Source organism: Hippocampus zosterae, chromosome 3, assembly GCF_025434085.1.
Source record: "Hippocampus zosterae strain Florida chromosome 3, ASM2543408v3, whole genome shotgun sequence".
Taxonomy (NCBI): domain Eukaryota; kingdom Metazoa; phylum Chordata; class Actinopteri; order Syngnathiformes; family Syngnathidae; genus Hippocampus; species Hippocampus zosterae.
The window spans coordinates 12,561,318-12,577,477 of record NC_067453.1 but is presented as its reverse complement, the minus strand read 5'-3'; the positions used below and the strand labels follow the sequence as shown (position 1 = coordinate 12,577,477).

The following is a 16,160-nucleotide window of genomic DNA, read 5'->3' as shown; positions in this document are numbered from 1 at the left end:
TCAGGTGGTCCTCCCTTGCTTGGCGGACTGTAATCAACTTGGATCACATGGTCACGGAGGAGGAGCGACGCGATGTAACAGCATATACTTCTAGGAAAACTCTAATCAGAATCTCAAAGTTTTCTTGTCAGTGTCTCCAAAAAGCACACTCATGTCTTCTGATATCACACTGGTGTCTTAGCACACATTTCTGCATTTTAAGTGTGTTACTCTTAACCCAACATTGTACACCATATGTATTACATTGATTAAATGATAAAGTGAAGGTCAGTGGTTAAAATGAGAATCAAGTGAAATAACCACACGCTCTAAAGTGGAGCTCCTACTTCTCTCTTATCAACGGATTTATTGGAGCAGTAATCTTTATGACCTTGGCCCTTTTGTGGCCTCTCACACCTAGATTCACCTCGCAAGTGTAGTGGGACGAAAGGTTGATACTGACCTCTTGTGGTGCATGCAGAAAAGTACTGCATAAGCATGTCCTGTACTCCCCCGCTCTCTCTCTCCCCATCATATATATATATATATATATATATATATATATATGTGTGTGTGTGTGTGTATATATGTACACACACACACACACACACACACACACACACACACACACACACACACACACTCTGCTAGATGAGTGGTTGCAACAGATCCCGGGAACAACATCGGACATCTCAGTCCAGAAATGTGCAGTGCTGGGAACAGCAAGGATACTGAACCCTCAAGCTTCCCTGGCCTCTGGTAGAGATATATTTATACGGTGCCAGTCACGCCCAGAGTGCGTACTTTTCATGAAGCTGCATAAAAGCCATCATTACACTACATGAATATAGCCCGATGTTGAGCCAACAGAAGTGTCGCCCATTTTGAGTTGTCTTGATGTGTCATCGTGTAGTATTCCATGCTCGATGTTTAGTTGTGAGGTGTCTGGTTTGCTAATTTGCAGAGTGAGTCGATGATTAGCAAATGTGGTGTCATTAAACAAATACGTTACCTCAAGTTCTTTTTGGAGAATAGACAATCCATACCACCCACTTCCAACATCCAGGAATTGGTCCATAGTCTCTCTCCCTCTCTCTCTTTTTTGTTGTCTTTTTTGAAAATAAAAATAACACACATAAACATATTTCCCTTCGTCACCATGCCTTCAGCTACTTTTCTCCCCTCCTTAACGTTCCTGTGCCGATGGACTGAATCTTGACAGAGGCACGCAACGATTAGACAGGTTCTGGTCGGTGTTACAACTTACCCGGTCCGAGACACAGAATGATATTTATCTAGTCGTCTGACAGAGTAGTCATGAATGAAAAAAAAGTTGTGTCATTTGACAAGGTCATAGATGACACATTTGAATCGTTAGTAGAATCGGTGCAGCCAAAAAGTACGCCGTAAGGCGCCTATTCTAATTTGTGCGAACGTGAGATATTCTTACGATTTTAACATTTATGCTTCAATATGAATAAAAAGCAGCAGATGGTTTTGCTGAGAATAATACATAATCTTGTCACTGCATGGCGTCACGTCATGCATGATTCTGAGTTGCACGCAATCACGGGTGCAATTTACACACAAGTGAGGTTGTCCAACGAGGTCACGATGTTGATTTGCGCCCCTCTCATGCTTAATCCCCCTCAGTCATGCTGTTTTTCAAGATGTAAACTATTATTATTGATGATGATGATTATTATTTTTACAATATTTGAATCACATTGCGGAGATTCTTTTGCGGTTTCTATCCATGAACAATTCGCAACAGTGTTTTTCATTCGTGCTACTAGAGAAGAGGAATCTTAGTTTGATGTCAGATTTGAGTTGACCTCATGATTTCAGACCAAATAATTATTCATGTCTGACTAAATATCCATATAATAGGTAGACCGAATGGGTGAACAAGTTGCTACTTTCAAAACACTTGATACATTGTATTCTCTCAAATGTTTTCGTGTGAGGATTCTCCATGTATGGTCATGGCGTGGACATGGTGTGGCCTAATCCTGTGACTTGTGTGAGTTTTATTCCAATACAGACAAACGCACTCCATCTTTGGAATGTCTCACAGTAATTCAAGGGATGTGGGATGTTATCAGAAGCTTGGATGAAAAAAGCTATTTAATACAATTTAGGGGAAATACGGTTGTGGGGAAAATGAACAAATTAAATTAAAATCAATTGTTTCCTTGCATCATGTGATAGTTTGGCAGCATACTTTAAAGAAATTTTCAAGCTGTAGCACATGTTCACAATTGATTTAAATGGACTGGACCATGGCTGAAACAGTTTCCTTTCTAAAAGGTAATGAACTCACTCCAGTAGGCACTTACAAAATAGTGAAAATGCTTCATTTGTATGGTCACTAAAGTCTACTATTATCAGTGTAGTTGAAGAAAATATTGACTACACTATAATTATTCACTGGATCACAAAGTCATGTGTACTTAAGTATTAGTAGTTCATATTTACTGTAGAGTACCGTTACACTAGTTCACAGGTTTGTAGTCCCCCAAGGAATCTGCAGAGAAAAAAAAATGTTGATTTGGCAGAGAACAATCCTGATTCTGTGAAGAGCAAATCTGGCAGTGCAGCTGTGAAATAATGAGTATTCTCGTTGTCCCTCTGGGGCAGATTTACTGAATACAAAAAATAAATTACAACAATAATAATAATAATATATAAATCCATTTTCTAATCAGCTTATCTTCATGAGGATCATAGGCGTGCTGCAGCCAATCCTGTCATGTGTGTGTGCGTGATGTTAGTGGACCCAAAATAAAAAGCAGGGACACAGAAGAACCAGGGAGTACTGAACAAAAATGTGTTAACAGAAAACGCTTGCGGGGGTACACTGGAAAAACCAAATCCAAAACACAAACAAAGTCCTGAAAAACCCGAATTAACTAAAGCAACAAACAAACAAAAACCCATGACAATAAAACGAAAGAACATGATAGCAACAGAAAAAAAAAAAAAAAAAACATGACAATAACGCAATGATCTGACAGAAACCAGGGAACTAAATACAAGCAAATTGACGAGACAACAAAGACCACCTGGACACGACACAAAGAGTTGAGGGAGCTGATTGGTACACAAGGCACCCAGATGACAAGAACAGGTGGAAACAAAACCAAACGAGGAAAACAAATGCACACGAGGAAACCAGAAACAAAACCAAATGTAATCTTAAAAACAGAATCATGACTGTCAGAGTTATACCCGGACAGGTTTAAACCGAAGAACTCGACTCAGCGAAGGTTGTTGGTGCGGACAATTACACTCAAAGTACATCGTGCTCGTCATCGGTCTTTTATTGTTTAGATATGCAAAATACAAGAAAGACACTGCCCCCGATATTTGCATACCACGCACCCCGGCCAGCCCCTTGGTCGGCGATGGGATCAGCTTTTGTCAAGCTTTGAACCACAGATACTTTAACACCGTCTCCCACAAATAAAGAAGTCGCTGACTTCGCAGATGACAAAAAAAAAAATGCAGAATGTAAATCATGCACTACAGCCAAAATAAAAACATAAAATAAGAATAACCATACTTACTTAACAGATTGGTCCTAGTAGAATTAGAAAAGACAAAACATCACGGAGGTGGGCGGCCCGGCTGTCCAGTGGTTAGCATGTCAACATCACAGTGCAAAGGTACCGGGTATGATTCCTGCGCCAGCCTTCCTGTATGGAGTTTTCATGTTCTCCCCGTGCCTGCGTGGGTTTTCTCCGGGTGCTCTGGTTTACGCCCACATTCCCAAAAATGCATGGCAGGCTGATTGAACACTCTAAATTGTCCCTAGGTGTGAGTGTGAGCGTGGATGGTTGTTCGTCTCTGTGTGCCCTGCGATTGGTTGGCAACCGGTTCAGGATGTCCCCCCGCCTACTTCCCGAAGAAAGATAGCTGGGATAGGCTCCAGCACCCCCCGTGACCCGTGTGTGGATGAAGCACATTAGAAAATGGATGAATGGATGTATGGATTGATAACATCATGGAGTGTGTCAATAGGCCTGGTATTAACACTTAAGTCATGTATACTTGCACTCCAAATCTTCCCATCTCTGATAAATGTTCATTGTATGTCTTGTAAACATAGTAAACATACTCTTTCTTACTTATGGTTCAAATAAGTCCACTCAGAGAAACCATGATTTGTAAAGGGTGGCCATTTTTTAAATGTTTCTGGTTTGTCTAAGATTCCTGCCTTCTAATTAAATCGTGGAAACAAATCAATGTTGTCTGACTATCCACTCATGCAGCTGACCACTGGCTAGCGAGTAGGCTGCTGTTACTGTTCTAATTGGCTTCACATGAGCTGTGGGTGCGACTCATTTCAACCGACAAAAGCAAAGTCTCATGTTTGAACTTTGATACTCGATTCCGGCACTGCCCTCCTCTCTCAGCTACCTCCTTACTCGATCGCTTCTCCGTGACTCCTCGGCTGTACTGACTCCCTCCAACTGATGAGTTCTCCATGTTTTTCTTTATTATTTTATGACAGCCATCCGAAGTTAAGATGGCTTCAGAAAAGGAAAGCAACGATCTCGACAACTACACATTTCCAGTGAGTACATTTAATTCCTCTTCCATTAGACTTTTTTTTTTCAAAGATTGTGTGTGTGTGTGTGTGTGCCTCCATGGAAAAAAAATTAAGAGCTCCCCCTTGTTTCTTCAGCTTCCTGTTGATTTGAAACACCTCGTATAAGTAAGGGTAGATATATTTGGATCAATATATCAATGACAACAAAAACAGATATTTTCCAAAGGTTTTCTTGGTAATAACTCAAATCATTGAACAAATTTGTCACTAATAGTAAAAAGGTACACTCGCCTGACTTGTGTGTGGGCACCGTGGGGTGGGTTTTCATTGAGTCACGGTGTGGATTAGTGATGGGAATTCCGGCTCCTTTTAGAGAGCCGGCTCTTTTGGATCCCAAATGGCTCCTCAGTTTTTTTGTTGCTTAAATTAATTTAATACGAAAGATAACGCAATATTATGTGTAAAACGAAGTACTAATGCAAAAAAAAGACATTATATCAAATATTTATTATTTATATGGCTTTATTTATATTCTTCTGAACATACGCAACATGGAGTGATACAAAAATAAAAACAAAGTACAAAGACCCATCTCAAAACAAGGTCGTCAAAAAGTTCCAATCTCTGAATGTGTATATTTATAAGCTTTTAACTATTTACGGTAAAACAACACAAGTAAGCTTTGAATAACACACAACAAATTATACATTAAAATTTTAAAACAAAAAGAAAAAAGCAGCATCCAGGTAAAGGTTTTAGCTTGTCTTTAGCGAAGATTGGCATGAAGAAAAACCAAATGCCTCAGCTTTGAGAGGTTGATCCTATTTCTCCTCTCTGTTAATATTTGCCCTGTTTTGGAGAAGATTCTCTCTGAGGGGACAGAGGTTGCGACAACACACAGCCAACACAAAATAGATGAAAATCCCTTGCAATCATTTTACCCAGTTCCTCGTCAATTGTGTTCTGTTTTGTTGGTTTTATAGCTTTTTGCATAAAGTGGCTCATAGATCTCTGGGTTGTACATCTAGGCAGTTGTGACATTGCAGCAGCAGCAACAGTTGCAGACACACTAGCACCTTCATTAATAGCTGGTTCCCTTGCTTGTCTTTTCTCTTCAAATTGTACAGATGGGTGGACATTTCTGATGTGCCTGTGCAGGTTATTTGTGGAGCCTGATCTATGGGATATTTTAACCTTGCACAGTCTACACGCTGCCTTTGAACTATCAATTAAATTGAAATGAGTCCATATTTCACTGCGTTTCCTATCCATTTTCTCACCTTTCCACACCTGTGTGTGTGTGTGCGTGCGTGTGTGTGTGTGTGTGTGTGTGTGTGTGTGTGTGTGTGTGTGTGTGTGTGTGTGTGTGTGTGTGTGTGTGTGTGTGTGTGTGTGTGTGTGTGTGTGTGTGTGTGTGTGTGTGTGTGTGTGTGTGTGTGTGTGTGTGTGTGTGTGTGTGTGTGTGTGTGTGTGTGTGTGTGTGTGTGTGTGTGTGTGTGTGTGTGTGTGTGTGTGTGTGTGTGTGTGTGTGTGTGTGTGTGTGTGTGTGTGTGTGTGTGTGTGTGTGTGTGTGTGCGTGTGCGTGTGCGTGTGCGTGTGCGTGTGTGTGTGTGTGCGTGTGTGTGTGTGCGTGTGTGTGCGTGTGTGTGTGTGTGTGCGTGTGTGTGTGCGTGTGTGTGTGTGTAACACGCCCCTTCCGGCTCCCAATGAGGAGCCGGCTCCCACCTCATTGGGAGCCGGCTCCCATCGTTCACTTCAAAGAGCCGGATCTGGGAGCCGGCTCGTTCGCGAACGACACATCACTAGTGTGGATGTGGGTGAGAATGGTCATTTATCACTATGTGTAGGCTGCCTTCCGCTCGAAGTCGGCTGGGATAGGCTACAGCAACCCCCCAAGACCCTCATCATTTGTTGAAAATGGATGAATGGATGGATCTAACAAATTCTTACATTAATATTATGGCATTATAATGCCAAAAAGGGCGCTCTGATAGGGATTTCACATTCCATTTCTTTCGTGTCATTGACAGTGAGTCACATGATCATGATCAGACATCAAAATGAACAAGAAATTGAAAAAAATTGGGTTCTCTTCATTTCACATACATACAAACATACATCCGTTCTCTGTAGCACATGTGCTGATGAGGGTAACTAGTTAGCAGGGAGTCTGTCCCAGATGGCTGTGGGTAACAACCTAGGATGGTTACCCGTCAATCACAGGGTATATACTGTATTCACATACAAATATTCACACCCGCATGAATTCCCTTGATCCATTCATCCAGCCCGCTTATCCTCACAAGGGTCACGGGCATGCTTGATCCAATCCCAACGACCTTTGAGCAGATGGCAGGGTATACCCTGAGGTGATGGCCAGCGAAAGACAGGGCACACATCGCCAAACAAACCATTCACGCTCACAATCACATCTAGGCACAACTTAGAGTGTTCAATGAACCTACCATGCATGTTTTTAGAATGTGGAAGCAAAGTGGTGTTTCGTGCAGTCATGGGGAGAATCATGGAAACTCCACACAGGAAGTCCGGGGCCCGAATCGAACCCCGGACCTTTGTACTGTGAGGTAGACATGTTAACCGGTCAACTATCGTACCGCCTCCACATGAATTCTAGTCGACAAAATTTTGAGTTCACCAAATATATGTTTTTGGAATAGTGGAGGAAACTGAAGTACCGAGACACAAATGTCAGCAAAAATATAGAGAGAATGATTAGGTATTGCTTCATCCTTCATCATCAGGTATTGCATCATTGACTGTGTTCATGCACAGGAGATGAAAGAAATGGACTTTTGTGAATGTTGAGTGAATCACAAATTATACTCATAATGCCTAGAGTATATGAGATTACTGTATTCATCTTTTTGGCCACATTCAAGCGAGAAGAGCGCTTCCGCGACCTTCCTGAAGCAACACATGGAGATGTTGACACTCCCCTGGACGAAGAGGGCAATAAGTTGGCTTACTGCGTAACGGACGTACCACCTTGGTACTTGTGTATCCTTCTTGGTATTCAGGTATGTCAACAAAACGACAACCGTGCATCCAAACAAAACCACCATAAGGCAAGCTATCATGTCACTGATGTCATGGTTTTCTCTGTGTGGACCAAATGGCAAAATTCGCCTCAGTCACAGTTGTGAGTTAGTCATAAAGCGCATGTGTTATGTATTCAGCAAACTTCCCTATGCGGTACTATGTGCAACCGTGTTAGCTTCTTTACAGCCGATACCACCATCCTGTCCATCACTATTGTCCTTCTTTGCGTGTGTGTTTATTAGTACGCAATTATACAGCCCCGTCTTTTACAGAAGCCTTAATTTGGAAGCAAATGTAAACTGAGATGACAGCATCGTAATTTCAATAGTTTGTGACATTTTTGTTTGGTGCTGTGTGAGTATTTTCTCATGTGAAATGAGTGCCTCGGCTCAGGTTGGGAAACACCGAGCTAGTGTATTGCACCGTATGACATCATATCATGCAGACATGATTAAACAAATATTCTATGCAAGAAACCTGAACACAAATGGTACAAGTAACACATTTACACACAATAATGCACTGTTCAGCGCGTTCGCACATGCTGTTATCACACTACTAAAAGATGTCTCATGTGCCTGTCGAATATTTCACCCCTGAGGTTTCATACGTCTTGTTTGCTTAGCACTGCTTGACGGCATTTGGAGGAATTATTGCCATCCCATTGATTCTCTCACAAGGCTTGTGTCTTCAACATGATGGCGTCACACAGAGTCACCTGATTTGTACCATCTTCTTCATGTCTGGAATCTGCACTCTGCTGCAAGTTACTTTTGGCGTCAGGTAAGTGGAACTAAACAATACATTTTGTGTTATCAGGGGCATTTCCATTGCAAAGAATGTGTACGGTGTATATTACTGTGTATAGCAAACAAGAAAGCCACTTGTTGTGTTGTTGATTTGAGAAGGCCCAGTCATAAATCCGAATGGCTTGATTGTTATCTGTATCGTACAAAATACCTGCTTGAGCAAAGTGCTTGAAGAGACATCAAGGCTATAAAACGATTATTAAAGGTACAGAATACAGTGATTAAAATACAGTAATAAGTTTATATTCATATGTCTGTCATGAGTGTGTGATTGGACCCAAAAAGCAGGCAGGCAGGAGAAACAGGGTGTATTGAACCAAATGTATTTAATGCATCCCTCGAAATTGTGAATTTTATGAAAATATAATTCAACCTCCTCTTCTGGGAATTAAATCAAAATAAGGCTGTATAAATGTCCCATTGTTTGTAAGTTCACAATGCTCAGTTTTTGGTTTATTATCATAAATATATTTGCTTGTTGAGGAACATTGGTATATAACTGTAACGTGTTTGCTCGTCAGCGTTGATGTTTATTTTTGGAGAGCCATGAAATCATACAATTGAATGTGGATGAATACGCGTGCCGTCCAAGTCATGCTGAATATCGGTGCCAGAGCAGGATTAGGGAAAGAATTTCCCCAATTTATCAACGGAATCTTGTTCTTGCTAAATCCAGGGCCACTGGTGCATTTTTGTCTTTGCCTAAATTCTCAGGAGCAGATCAACCTGAAACAAAAACAACACACATTAGGTTACATTTTCTAGTATTGACACACATTTAGAGTCTAAATTGTATTATATGAGGCCTTACATCTTCTGTACTGTATATGCTATTGAATTACTGATTCTCCACTTTTGGTTGGATGCCATCAGCATTTTGTTGCCTTGTACCGGTACTTGTGGCATGTTCTGGCATTGAAGTTGACTCTCATTCATTCATTCATCTTCGGAACCGCTTGATCCTCACCAGGGTCGCGGGGGGTTCTGGAGCCTATCGCAGCTGTCTCCGGGCAGAAGGCGACCCTGACACCCTGAATCGGTTGCCAGCCAATCGCAGGGCACACAGAGACGAACATCCATCCACGCTCACACTCACACCTAGGGACAATTTAGAGTGTTCAATCAGCCTGCCACGCATGTTTTTGGAATGTGGGAGGAAACCGGAGCACCCGGAGAAAACCCACGCAGGCCCGGGGAGAACATGCAAACTCCACACAGGGAGGCCGGAGCTGGAATCGAACCCGGTACCTCTGCACTGTGAAGCCGACGTGCTAGCCACTGGACCACCGGGCCGCCCGAAGTTGACTCTCATCTAATCTAAACCAACTTTATGACCGAATCCAACTTTATGACCTGATGAAATCTATTCCATCATAAGTTGTGACAGACAGAATGTTTGTATATTCACCCTTCCAAGTGTGCGAGCGTGTTTTTCTCATTAGTTTCCATCAGCTCTTTCCCAATTTGATATGGTTAAAAAATAATAATAATACATAAATAAAAGAACCTAGCTGATTATATGAATAGTCAGGCTACATCCTGGCTGACATAAATCAAATGATCTATCATTATGTATTTTCTCTTATGGTTTGCAGGCTGCCAATTCTCCAAGGTGGAACATTCACATTGCTTGCACCGTCCATGGCGATGCTGTCAATGCCCGAATGGACTTGTCCTGCTTGGACGCAGAACGCAACCCTCGTCAATACGTCATCGAGTGAATTCATAGAAGTGTGGCAGACTCGAATGAGAGCAGTAAGTTCATTAGGGGAGACATCACAGCTTTCAAGGCGATGCAAATTGACCCCAGTGTGCTGTGTCAGATTTGGTCCAATTTAAAACAAAACATAGACACACAACACACACAAAACCTTCATAAATAAATCATTTTTGTTTCAAACAATTAATACAAGCCATCATATTTCATCCGTTTCTTTTACTGCGAGAGTAAGAGACACACACACACACAAAAAATCCTCAGTCTCCATTGTGTCGCCCAACTTTTAGCCCAATTCTGTGAAGACAGAAAATATTCATGAGTGCACTGAAAAAAGTAATCTTCAGCATTTGTAATGGTTAAGTTGTAACATCAACAATGAACAATAGTTTTGAAGTGTTAAAACAGACACATTTCATTTGTTCAAAACACTAGAAATCGAGAATTAACTTCTTAACTAGCACTATTTAAGTAATTTCAGGGTGTCATACGACACCCGACGACGTTTGTAGTATTTGCTCAACCATGAAGTAAGACGGGCAGAGATTCTCCCGGCCGTTGCATGATGGGGTTTGTGTTTTTCTGCCTTGCAATGTATGTATGTGGCCCATTTTGTACGTTGATTTTTTTCTTCAGTGTGCGAGTGTCGTGACGATTTTAGATTTGACAATTAATCCAAGGGAGTTCTATCAATTTCTACCAATCTAAAACTTTGAGTTAGTGTGTCCACCTCATAGTTATCATGAGTTGTCATGATGTCATGACACCAAAAAAACAATACAAAATATTTGTATCTATATACTGTATGTGTGTGTGTGTGTGAATGTGTGTGTGTGTGTGTGTGTGCGCGTGTGTGTGTGTAATGCCTGCATTTAAAATCTATTGCTATTCAGACTGGCATAGATGCGTAATATGACTCTCTCTCTCTCATAAAAAAAAATATATATATATATAACATTATGATTCTTTTCTCAACCAAATCAAAACTACAAATATATTTGCGACTGGTGACTTTATGATCATTTACTGTGCCATGTTTGCCTTCAGGTGCAGGGGTCCATTATGGTGGGCTCACTCTTACAGGTGTTCGTTGGTTTCTCTGGCCTCATTGGCATCTTCATGCGTTTCATCGGCCCTCTCACCATTGCGCCCACCATCTCTCTCATTGGGCTGTCTCTTTTTGATTCTGCTGGTGAACGTGCAGGGAACCACTGGGGAATTTCTATCTTGTAAGTAAGACTACCGATAAGTCAATTTTCAACTCCGATCTATGCTCGGGTGATTATAGTTCTATTTTATTTCAGGTGATTTTTTTTTCAACTGTAACAATATCGTAATGTGTTCCCACAAAACACAGAGCTTATACATTTCAATAAATCTGCAATGTCAGTTGTCCATTGAAATATGTGGTAAATTCTTAACCTGCCCCAGAATCATGACAGCTATCGTCTCGTAAGTCCAACGATCCAAGAACATACGATTGTAGCAGTACTTAACCAAATGCTTTCGAATCATCTTCTGCATTAACATTGTGATTTTTTTGTTCCTTTTCTCATGCAGAACCACTGCTCTGATCGTCATTTTCTCACAGTACCTTCGTCACATTCCTGTCCCTTTGCCGACATATAGCAAGGACAAAAAAATACACTTCCGTCGTGTTTACATCTTCCAGATTCTCCCCGTATGTAACATATTTAGAATTTTCTTTCTGAATTAACAATATTTTTGTACAAGTTCTATGTATGAAATCACGTCACATTTGGACAAGGGATGAGCATAAGTCTTGACTCAGTCAGTCATTATTGTTAAGCTGAATGAAATGCATTATTTGGCTATAAACAGCAAAGGCGCTGTTCAATCAGTCTCAGCTAAGTTTTGGGGGGCACAACCCTAATAAACAACAATGGGAGACAATGGTTCAGATCTTTCAGAGAAATTCTGCCATGCCCAAAAGTAACGATCAATTTTATGAGCCACTGTCAATCAATCAAAGAAAATACACTAAATACCCATTTGTAGTTTGGAGCTTTTATAAGTTAAAGTGACATTGTTTGCCCCATCAGGTTCTGCTTGGAATCTCCTTGTCCTGGCTCCTGTGTTATATTTTAACAACCTACAGTGTACTTCCCTCTGATCCAAGTCAGTATGGCTACCTGGCTCGTACTGATCTGAAAGGCGATGTCGTGGGTAAAGCTCCTTGGCTTACGTTCCCCTATCCCGGTAAGAAGCCGTCAGGTTTTACTCAATGAAAACAGGATAAGAATGACATTTTATGAACCCATTCTGTCCCATTCTTTTCACTTAGGTCAATGGGGGATGCCCACTGTGAACGTGGCAGGGGTACTTGGCATTTTTGCCGGTGTGATTTCGTCCATGATAGAGTCTGTTGGGGATTATCATGCGTGTGCCAGGCTGTCCGGGGCGCCGCCTCCACCTAAACATGCAATCAACCGGGGGATTGGGATAGAGGGGTTAGGGTGTCTGCTGGCTGGAGCCTGGGGCACAGGAAATGGGACCACCTCATATAGCGAGAATGTGGGAGCTCTCGGTATCACAAAGGCGAGTCCTCCGTACCAGGCTAAAATGATTAAGAGATGCATGCTTGCATTGTTGGGAGAATATAAGATTTGGATGACTTCCTCTACTTTCTCCACAGGTTGGCAGTCGTATGGTGATTGTTGCCGGGGGTGTCTTTATGATAGTTATGGGTGTTTTTGGCAAAGTGGGAGCCATTTTTGCGACCATCCCATCGCCTGTCATAGGAGGGATGTTCATGGTTATGTTTGGGGTCATTTCTGCTGCAGGAATTTCGACTCTACAAGTGAGCACTCTATATGATGAAATGCAAATGATGAACAACATTGAAGCAATGCTGTTCACATACTATATGAGTTACGTGTTTGTTATCTTGGAATGTTACATTTTTTGGGGGGGGATTTTGTTTTCTAGTACTCAGATTTGAACTCATCTCGCAACATCTTCGTGTTTGGTTTCTCCATGTTCTCGGGTCTGGTCATACCAAACTGGACACTGAAGAACCCCACAGCAATATCTACAGGTAGAAGACTCCTCTTATGTTACGGAAAAATGTTTAAAACGCATTCGCACACCAACACGCGCACACACACACTCAATACATTGTGTCATGGTTTCACTGTGTCGTCCAGGTGTGGAAGCGATAGACCAGGTGCTGCAAGTTCTTCTCACAACCAGCATGTTTGTTGGAGGCTTCTTTGGTTTCTTACTGGACAACACAATCCCAGGTAATACTCGACTAATTTCCATGACTTTCAGTAGGATATAGGTATGACCTTAAAAATGATCTATAATTCCCAAATTTTAGTTACAATGTTTAAGTTTTCATTTCACATTCTGATAACTGTAGGGCATGGCCTTAAGATTTCTGAATTAATTTAAAAATCAAGTGATGACTGTAATAGTGCATCACGTTAGGTAGGTTTGGTTTCTTGAATTCTAGTCATGGTGATGAAACATGATAAAAAAATGAAACCTGAAAAAAATAATGAGGCAATAACTTGATTGCTTACTCTCATTAAGGAGAAGGGCGTCTGTGAGTGTATCGTTGCCATGGCTACCCCAGATTATCTCGTATGTCCTTCATATATGAATATAATGTTTAGATTGCGATAACTGTCATGTTGTAGAGCACTATCCTTCACCTAGCACAAAATAACAAATGTTAATATTTTGCATAAATGTTGGCAGTTTTTTATTTACCATTGTGTCATTTAAAAAAAATGACATGATGATAGGAGCGATATAGCAAAAATAAACAAATCACAGTTTTGGGTTACGGTGCTATTCGCAGGGGCTCAGGAGTGCTCTCCCGAAAATGGCAAAAGCACGCACATTATCAACGGCCCATGAAAAAAGTTTTATAGTTGCTTGTTCGATAAAATAGCAGCAAAGTACTATCCATCCATCTTCTGATCTGCTTATTCTCACAAGTGTCGCGCTGGAGACTATCCCAGCTCTCTTCGGGCAGTAGGCGGGGGACCCCCCTAACTGGTTGCCAGCCAATCACAGGGCACACATAGACAACAATCTGCGCTCACGCTCAAACTTCAGAATAATTTAGAATGTTCCATTAACATGCATGTTTTTGGAATGTGAGAGGAAACTGGAGTACCCGGAGAAAATCCACACAGGCACAGGGATAACATGCAAACTCCCCACAGGAGCACTATTTTTAACTAAATTAGGTTCCTGGAGTCACTTCAGTAGAGTCCTTTGGCACCACGATGCCACAAGACGGCACCAGAGCAACCCTTTTGGTTTTACCTGGGCACAGTAACAGAGAAACAAAAATCAGGTTCTATGTTTGAGCTAATAGAGGTTAGGTTCCCAAAAGAAGCATATACCTATGTGAATGCACGAATTGCAAATCTGTGAGCAAAGCTCTGTTTAGTTTTGCATGCACATATCTTTTGACTTGTGCATGTCTAACAGGCACAAAGGAGGAACGAGGCATCCTGGCCTGGAGCAAAGCTCACGAGGACAGCTCCATCAACACACGGGAGAGCCGAGAAGTTTATGGTCTGCCTTTTGGACTGAGCGCACACTTATCTTCTTTGCCATGGAGCCGTTTCCTACCGTTCTGCCCACCTTTTGTGCCCAAAGGGCCTGATACATGTGGAGAAGGCTTAAACCAGTCAGGAATCCAAGAAGGCACTTAGACATTCAGAGCCTTCACAGATCAGTATTGGAGTCGCTTTTTAATTTGTGAACTCACATCAGCATCCCCATTTTGGGGATATTTTTCAATACATGCAATGCCATGAGAGACACCCGAATTGGATTGCTTTTAATATTATTTCAAGTGACCTTAAATGAGTTATTTATGTTTGTATAGAGTTTTTTTAAATAACTAAACTCATTCATGTTATTATACAGTTGAGTTAATGTTGTCTAATCATTTGCAACATTAATGCAAAGATAAATAAAATGTGTAATGCTTAATTTAACATCCTTCGCCGGTTTGTTATGGTTTTCACGATGTGCTCGTAATCAACCTGCAGAGTCGAAAACCACAAGATTTTTATCAAATTATTTTGTATAAGATAAAAAAATTTACGAGGTTGTTGAACTTGCCAGTTCAGCAACCGTGATTGGAATTTGATCATTTTGTGTGTCTATTGTGTTCATTCACAGCATTGCTCTTAAGTTGTAATTTTGTAGGTGACCACTAGAGAGCCATGTTTAGCCACATTACAAATTGCACTGTTGACAAAAGAATTGGGACGCCTAAATTTTTTTCCTTCATTCAATTTTGATGTTGCACCGCACAAAGGGCCTGACTCACCATCTCTGCTCGTTCATCCCAAAGGTGTTTGGTGGGGTTGAGGTCAGGCATGCCTTTATGGACCTTGCTTTGTCGAGTGCAGTGGTTCTTAACCAGGGTTCGATTGAACCGTAGGGATTTGATGAATCAGTCTCAGGGGTTCGACACAGCCTGTGCCATGGAGGTTAAGACGCACCCGACTCAACATGTTGGTTAGTTATTACATGCCCGCTTGGCCATCACTGGCTGGTTCATTTTGTGCACTGTTAAAAAACGTATACTTTATACTTGCACTAATTGTATTGACTTTTTTTTCAGTTTTTAATAAATGTGTTTTTTTTTAATGTCTTGAATTTGTAAAAAATCACATTTCTATTATTCACTAATGATGGGTTCGGTAAATGTGCATATGGACTGGTTGGGTTCGGTACCTCTAACAAGATTAATTAAGAACCACTGATGTAGCGGGTCATGTCAAAACGTTTTTGCGGGAATAAATAAACACATAAATATGTTGTACAATACCCATGCCACCATGGAATCATAGAATTAAATATCAAACACAATGAATAAATCATGAAATGATTAATAGATGTTGCAATGCTGTCATTTGACTTAATTGAATTTAATATAATTTATCCTGCTAGTGAATTCATCCATCCATTATCTGAATTGCTTTATCTTCACAGGCTGTCTTCAGGCAATCGGCGGGGTATACTCTGAACTGGTTGCCTGTCA

The 16,160-nt window shown here is 41.1% G+C and overlaps 1 protein-coding gene across 1 annotated transcript; it reads left to right on the top strand.

Moving 5' to 3' along the window:
* Window positions 1-4,315: 4,315 nt before the first annotated feature.
* On the top strand, window positions 4,316-15,450 carry slc23a4 (solute carrier family 23 member 4). Its single transcript, XM_052061707.1, has 12 exons — window positions 4,316-4,558; window positions 7,435-7,572; window positions 8,220-8,377; window positions 9,999-10,158; window positions 11,168-11,349; window positions 11,681-11,801; window positions 12,184-12,340; window positions 12,426-12,679; window positions 12,777-12,941; window positions 13,070-13,178; window positions 13,288-13,383; window positions 14,591-15,450. Exons 1-12 carry the CDS (start codon window positions 4,511-4,513, stop codon window positions 14,815-14,817), a joined length of 1,815 nt encoding a protein of 604 aa, XP_051917667.1. The 5' UTR covers window positions 4,316-4,510; the 3' UTR covers window positions 14,818-15,450.
* The last annotated feature ends 710 nt before the right edge of the window (window positions 15,451-16,160 follow it).

Bases quoted from the DNA above. Each gene is read 5' to 3' on its own strand.
- slc23a4 (XM_052061707.1), top strand. From the start codon at position 4,511: ATGGCTTCAGAAAAGGAAAGCAACGATCTCGACAACTACACATTTCCA. The intron at 8,378-9,998 runs GTAAGTGGAACT...TATGGTTTGCAG, and splicing joins CAAGTTACTTTTGGCGTCAG to GCTGCCAATTCTCCAAGGTG. The intron at 13,384-14,590 runs GTAATACTCGAC...CATGTCTAACAG, and splicing joins ACTGGACAACACAATCCCAG to GCACAAAGGAGGAACGAGGC.